General features: G+C 41.3%; 1 protein-coding gene across 1 annotated transcript; it reads right to left on the reverse strand.

Moving 5' to 3' along the window:
- Positions 1-1299: 1299 nt before the first annotated feature.
- Positions 1300-5139, reverse strand: LOC136067152 (uncharacterized). Its single transcript, XM_065772547.1, has 6 exons — positions 4767-5139; positions 4530-4718; positions 3625-3828; positions 3149-3530; positions 2755-3067; positions 1300-2625 (listed from the first exon to the last, which is right to left on the reverse strand). The coding sequence occupies exons 1-6, from the start codon at positions 5137-5139 to the stop codon at positions 1300-1302; spliced, it is 2787 nt and encodes a 928-aa protein (XP_065628619.1).
- Positions 5140-7508: the final 2369 nt, after the last annotated feature.

Raw genomic sequence — 7508 nt, forward strand, 5'->3', positions numbered from 1 at the left:
GCAGTTTTCAAGGACACTGGGTGTTGTGGAATTGGAGTAGTTGCTCGAAATAACAGAGGACAGATCATGGGTGCACTTTCAAAGAAGTTACACTATCCTCTGCGTGCTTTAGAAGCTGAAGCAAAGGCAATGGAATGTGGGATCATCTTTGCATGGGAGTTGGGACTTAAGCATGTCATAATTGAGGGAGACTCGTAGATTGTCTTTCATGGTTTGACATATGAGACACCTGCTCCAGTCTCCATTCAACAAATCATAGCAGGGTCGAGAACGTGGCTGACAGCTTTCACCTCGTGGATGGCTAGCTTCACTAAACGGGATAGCAATGTAGCAGCTCACCTAATGGCAAAGCATGCCAGGGATATTGTTGAGTGTACGATCTGGGTGGAGGACACTTCCCCTATTATTGTATCGCAGATTTATTCAGATGTAATTTCTATGGGTACCACCCACGTTTAATGAAATTGCAAGCTTTTCTATCCAAAAAAAAAAAAAAAAAAAAAAAAAAAAAAAAAAAAAAGCATGCCTTAGAAACAATTCTGTAAAGTAGCATCTCAAGTTTTATTGATTGAAACTAAAGTCTCAAAGACTCAATTCACTTGTTGATCTGGAGGTTTTTTGCCATATAGATCTTGAGTTTTATAGACTCAAGTTTGTAAAAAGTAAACCCAAGTCTATAGGACTTGATTTCTATAGATGAAGATCTAGATAGACAAAAGAAGAAGAACAGAGGACTAGATCAGATCCAGAACTGAGGACCAAATTAGGAAGGAAGAAGAAGAAGTGGAAAGGAAGAAGAACATAGGACTAGATTGAGCAGGAAGAAGAAGAATCAAATCTGGAAGGAAGAAGAAGAAGAGGTCTGTTCGTGGAATATGGAGAATGGGGAAATTGAGTTTGTCTGTTCGTGGAATATGGAGAATGGGGAAATTGAGTTTTAAATACTCGAATCCATGTGGATTTTTTTCCACATCAGATTGCCATCACATGCAACTCGAGTTTTAAAAACTCGAGTTCAACCTTTGAACTCGAGTTTTAGAGTCTCGAGATGCTAATTTGCTACATAGTTTTGCAAACATGACAACTAATTAAAATATTTCAAAAATAATGTCAAATGCAAAAAAAAAAAAAAAAAAAAAAAAAAAAGGGGGGGGGGAGGGGACCTTCGATTGCCACACCATTTTCCACAGGAAGAAACTAGCGGTAGAGGGAGATAGGGAGTGATAAATGATAATACCTACTCACCGCAAAACCCCTACTGTTGGCCGGCTTCCAACAAAGTTTGTCAAAACCAACACCTCACACCTTAGTGGAATAGATCAAGACCATACACGAATCCAAAGATTGTGACTCTTGATCATTCACTAGGCGACGAAACTGTAGGTCCCAAAAAATTCTCCCATTAGCAAAGCACATAACCTCAAAGACTGAAGCATCTCTTGTCCTACTAATATTATATAAATCTGGAAACACCCCTTTAAGAGGACGGTCCCTACACCATACATCATCCCAAAACTTCACACAAGAACCATCACCCACATCATACCAAAGGAACTTAGAAAAATACAACCAGCCTCTTCTAATGAACTTCCACAAACTAACACCATATGCTCCAGACACGGATTTAGTACACCAACCACCCCACTCATTCCCATACTTCGCCTCAATGACCCTTCTCCAAAGAGCATCATTCTTCGCACCATAACGCCACAACCATTTGGCTAATAAGGCAGAGTTAAACCTTCTCAAGCACTGAATGCCTAACCCTCCATTCTTCACTGGCCTACAAACCTTCGACCAACTTACTAAATGAATTTTACGTTCGCCACCGATACCATTCCAAAGAAAGTCTCTTTGCAAATCCTCTATCCGCTTTGCCACCTTAATTGGAATAGGGAATAGGGAAAGAAAGTACGTAGGCAGGCTAGAGAGAGTACTCTTAATAAGGGTAACCTTGCCCACCTTAGATAAATACAATCTCTTCCAACCAACTAGCCTTCTCTCCATCTTCTCCAAAATCGGATTCCAAACCGTCTTATCTTTAAAGGAAGCACCCAATGGAAGACCAAGATATTTCGGCAGAAGAGTTGACTCTCTACATCCCAAAATCTCCACTAGCTCATGCATATTAGACACATCCCCAACTAGAACTAATTCAGACTTATCTAAATTAATTTTTAGCCCTAACAACTCCTCAAATCTAGAGAGAATCCCACGCAGAACTGTCATATGATTGCTGTCAGCATCATAGAAAAAAAGAGTATCATCCGTAAACAATAAATGAGACACCGTCAACAAGGAACCATTTGCATTCCCCACTGAGAAGCCCGAAAACTGACCTGCCACAATAGCTGTGTCCAACATACGGCTCAAAGCCTCCATGACAATATCAAAGAGAAAAAGGGATAACGGATCACCTTGCCTCAGTCCTCTAGTACTTCCAAAGAAGTCAGAAAGATAACCATTGATCAAAATGGAGAATTTAACAATTAATATGCAACACTTAATCCATCTTCTCCACTTATCGGAAAAACCACGTTGTAACAAAAAAGGGAGAAACTCCCAATTCACATGGTCATAAGCTTTCTCAATATCCAATTTGCACAACACCCCAGGAACCCCTGTCTACATTGTACTATCTAAGCACTCAGAAGCAATAAGGACAAAATCCAAAATCTAACGACCTTTTAGAAAGGCATTCTGAGATTCAGAGATGATACCGTGAACCACCCTTCGCATACGATTGGCTAAAACCTTAGCAATAATCTTGTACAACCCTCCCACCAAACTAATAGGCCGAAAGTCTTTTACATCCACAGCATCATTTTTCTTAGGAATGAGAGCAAGGAAAGTAGCATTGAGACTCTTTTCAAACACCGCATGAGCATGAAAATTATGAAACACATTCATAATATTATTTTTCACCAAGCTCCAACAAGACTGAAAAAATGCCATTGAAAAACCATCCGGACCTGGCGCGTTATCACCATTGAAATCATGGACTACTTTATAAACTTCATCCTCATCAAAGGGTCTATCCAGCCAATTGGCATCTTCCTCAGATATGCTAGAAAAGACAACCTCATCCAAAAGAGGTCTATGTACCTCATTCTTCGAGTATAACTATCTAAAAAATTGAGAGATGCACCCCTCAATGATCCCCTCATCTATGTATAACTCTCCGTCCACCAAAAGCCTATCGATGGTATTGCTTCTTCTATGAGAATTAGCAATACAGTGGAAGAATTTTGTGTTCATGTCTCCCTCTTTAAGGAAAAGAGCCCTAGATTTCTGCCTCCAGCAGATTTCTTCCAACAAGGTTGATTTTTCTAACTCTCCATGAATTCGATCCTTTTCCAAACTCTCCTCCGCTGAAAGCACACGATCTTCCTCGATAACTTCCAACACATTGAGATCCTTCCACAAATTCTGTACCCTGAGACCTATATTACCAAACTCCTCCACATTCCATCTCTTCAAATCCAATTTTAACATCTTCAGTTTGTTTGCCAATATAAAACTAGGAGAACCTTGGAAATGGTATGACCCCCACCAAGAACACACCCTTTCCAAAAAGCCCTCATCCTTTTAACCACATGTTCTTGAACCTAAAAGGTTTCTTACCTCCAAGAAGATTCCCACCCTCCAAAATAATAGGAAAATGATCTGAAAACAACCTAGATAGCCGACGTTGACAAACAGATGGAAATTTCTCCTCCCAGTCAGCTGAAAGAAGGAATTTGTCCAATCTAGAACTTGAAACAACCTCTCTAAATTTAGACCAAGTGAAGTTCCCCCCAACCAAAGGCAAATCAATGAGACTAAGCTCTGAAATAAATGCTGAAAACCTATGCATAGCTTAAGTAAAATTTGCGGACCCAGAACGTTCAGAAGGAAACTGCACCACATTAAAATCACCTCCCACACACCAAGGCACTTCCCACCAACTACAAATGCCTAATAACTCCTCCCATAAGAGACATTTGTCTCTATCACAATTGGGCCCATAAACACCAAAGAAAGCCCAAACAAACTGGTCCACCACATTTTTGAATTTACAAGAGACTGAGAAACAACCCACCGCTTCCTCCAACTTCTCCACAACCCTATTGTTCCACATCAATAACACCCCACCCGAAGCACCCACAAATCCTAAATAGAGCTAGTCCACATGTTGACCTCCCCACAAACTACAAATGACACCCCTATTAATTAACTCCATCTTAGTTTCTTGCAGACAAACAATATTTGCTTTCCACTTACGGATCAAATTGCTAACCCGAAGCCGCTTCTCCTACTCATTCAACCCTCTAACATTCCAAGAAACAATTCTTAAATTCATTGATGCACTACAATAGCCCGATCCCTAACTGCACTCCTTCTCCTTTCTGCCTCATTCTCCTCACCCCAAGAATTCAATAAATTCTTTAATTCACAATGCCCTTTATGCCCTGCCTTAACCATCTTCCTCTAAGAGGCTACCTCCAACGTCCTCTTTTTTCTACGCTCTTCTAGAGCTAAGAGCAAACCTGTAACTTGTTCTTCGAACCCCTCCAGTGAGGTCCCAACAGATTTCTGGAAAGCTTTTAATCTATTAGTTACCCAAAGTGACAACTTGGAGTTGTCGACATCCACCATACACCCTCTCTCCTCAACCGTAGTGCTCTCCATAACCACTGAATTATCCACTGCCAAAGGTGCCACTTCAAGTGGTTCACCTAAATGTTCCCACATCTACAAACCCACCTCAGAGTCCCAAGTCTCACCCTCTGACCCCAATTCAGAGGCAGCAAAACCCACAACACCATCATACTCAGAAGCCCAACTACTAATTTGTCCCTCGTTAACAAGAGAATCCATACCTGGATTAACTACACCCTCCGAAGCAATCTGGTCTGACACGGAATTAGGAGAACGAAATGCTGAAAGTGGGATAACTATTTTCCTCCCATCCCGAAATTCAATCATCCAATCAATGGAATTACCCCAAGTTCTGCTCAAATCACCAACAAAATCACTAAGATAAGGACCAAAATCCTGTGGTGATTTGGTGAAAATCTGATCTGACTTCTCCGATCCCTCTGATTGCTGAGAAGTCCTTGCCGAATCAGCCTCAAAATTCCCCTCCTCCAATCCCATTCCAACCTACCTGCACTTCCTCTTCTTGCTCACTTTCCTCTTGGAAACTACATCATTTGGTTTGTCAAGAAGGTAAAATTCCTCACATAATTATCAGCATAAGAATAATATGTGCTTCTATAAAACCCCAAATTCTTCACTTGTTCGCTCTCAGGGTCATATGACAAGAGCTTCGAACGATGTGATCCTATTTTCTGCACTAATACATGACCATTCTTCAAGAAACCTAACACTTTCCAATGTAGCATATTGAGTTCAATAGTGAACTGTTTAGTCCAAGAATCCACAACACCATACTCTTTCATAACCCAAACCGAACAACACTGGAAGCTGCTCATATGCTGATACCCATAAGATAGTAGAGAAAGCAATCCATTGAATACTGAGATACCAATATCAGCACCCAATCCAAATTTACCATTTGGCAAAGATATCACACTGAAAACCTCATCGCCCAAATCAAATGACAAAACTACTAAACTCTGGGCATCGCCCTAATCATTCGCCGCAAAATGAATAGCTCCATTTAAAGAAGCTGGCTGTGGGTGCAAAAGACTACAAGTAATCCTAGCCGGACATGAGTCACCACCACTAGCTACTCTCCAAGATCTCTCGCTAATAGAGTAAACCTCAACCATAGAAAGTTCGGCATGTTTGGCAATTCTCACCACCTTATAATCATTGTTCCTCGATGTAGATAGGGAAAATTCCCGACCTATCACAAGCTGACACGTCACACTATTAAGTCCACAAAATACGACCAATTACAAAGCGCCGCGTATTGCTGCTAGGTTTTGCTATCATTACTCAGAAACCAACAGAAATTTGCCAAGTGTCATGCAAAAATCAATCACACATCATCGCACGTGTAAGCAATGACATAATCAGCTTCGCACGTGTAAGCGATGACATAATCAGCCTCGCACATGTAAGCGATGACATAAGCGGACCAATCAAGCTCTGCCACATGTCACCAATCAAGCTCTGCCACATGTCACCAATCAAACTCCGCCACGTGTCACTTACCTACCCCTAAACTCCTATAAATAGAAGCCTTCCTAAGGCATTTGAGGAGGGGATCAGATCAAGGAGGTCAGGAGATTAGGAGAGGACACAAAAACCATTTGAAGCATTCAGAAGTCCAGAAACTCTGCCGGAACCAAGCTCTAAAGCCTCCAAGAACTTCAAGAACTTCAACTTCAAGTACGAAGAACATTCAAAGAGGAATCATCCAAATCATATTCCTAGATCTCAAAGTTCACTGGAATCAAGCTCAAAAGCCTCCAGAAACCTCACAAACCACAAATTAGTGAAGCTCTACAGATTCAAGCCTCTAAAGCCCCGAAGAACTTCCACCACAAACCTTCGAATACAAAGAACATTCGAAGAGGAGTCATCTAAATCATATTCCTAGATCTCAAAGTTCACTGGAATCAAGCTCAAAAGCCTCCAGAAACCTCACAAATCACAAATCAGCGAAGCTCTACGGATTCAAGCCTCTAAAGCCCGGGGCATCCTCATGTTGTCGATGCGCTTTGTGTAAGGTTTTGAATATGTGAGAGAACTTGTAGAAGAACCTCCATATTGTGCTCGGATGGTATTTGTTATCATGTCTTGTAATTGTTGGACTGACAACGAAGCAACCGAAGTAGATTGTTTCGTCGGGGAGTGTTTTCAATTTCTCTCCCTTCGTCATCCTTCGCAGATGTGAATTTATGACCATGGCTTGATTCACCAAGATCTTGTACTTCGAGTTTGTTCATTAAAGTTGCAATTTGGAGGTCCTTATCTTCAAGTGCTTTTGTGAGAAGGACAACCCTTTGTTCCATTTCAACCATCTTTTCTTCCATGGTAGAGGTGTTAGTCATCATGACTGACACAATTTCCCAAGATGATGGAGAAGAAAGTGATTTGAAGTGGGCACGTGAAATCTCATCTTTTGGGTTCCCTTTGATGGGAGAGAAATCGTGCGAACAACTTCTTGTGAAGGAAGGAGGGAATTTGCCCCCATACTTGAGGTGTTCCAAGGTGGAGATGTCCTTGTTAATGACCTTGTTTCTTGTAAGAGGGTATAAGGAGATGATTGTCTGGACCTTGGCTTCCTTGGTTGATTGAGATTGAAGTTGATTGTTTGCTTTGGGTTGGCTACAATTGATTGCACCAATGTAGTTGTTGGTGGTAGCCGTACCAAGTTTAGTTGAAGTAGCTGTTGAAGCTTGGATGTTCTTGCTAGAGGCCATTTGAGCTGGTAGCAAGATGATGAAGATTTCTTTCTTTGAAGGAGAATGAGATGAGAGGCAGAGATGTCCACCGGGCTGCCAGAATATGTGGACGACTAAATTTCTCGGTTCGAAATAAGTCAAACAAGT

The sequence above is a fragment of the Quercus suber genome, unplaced genomic scaffold (assembly GCF_002906115.3).
Source record: "Quercus suber isolate HL8 unplaced genomic scaffold, Cork oak 2.0 scaffold_5, whole genome shotgun sequence".
Taxonomy (NCBI): domain Eukaryota; kingdom Viridiplantae; phylum Streptophyta; class Magnoliopsida; order Fagales; family Fagaceae; genus Quercus; species Quercus suber.

Coding starts and splice junctions, on each gene's coding strand:
- LOC136067152 (XM_065772547.1), bottom strand. CDS start 5,139: ATGGGATTGGAGGAGGGGAATTTTGAGGCTGATTCGGCAAGGACTTCT. Junction 3,531..3,624: donor GGGTGGGAATCTTCTTGGAG/GTAAGAAACCTT, acceptor ACCATTTCCAAG/GTTCTCCTAGTTTTATATTG. Junction 2,626..2,754: donor TGTACAAGATTATTGCTAAG/GTTTTAGCCAAT, acceptor AGTACAATGTAG/ACAGGGGTTCCTGGGGTGTT.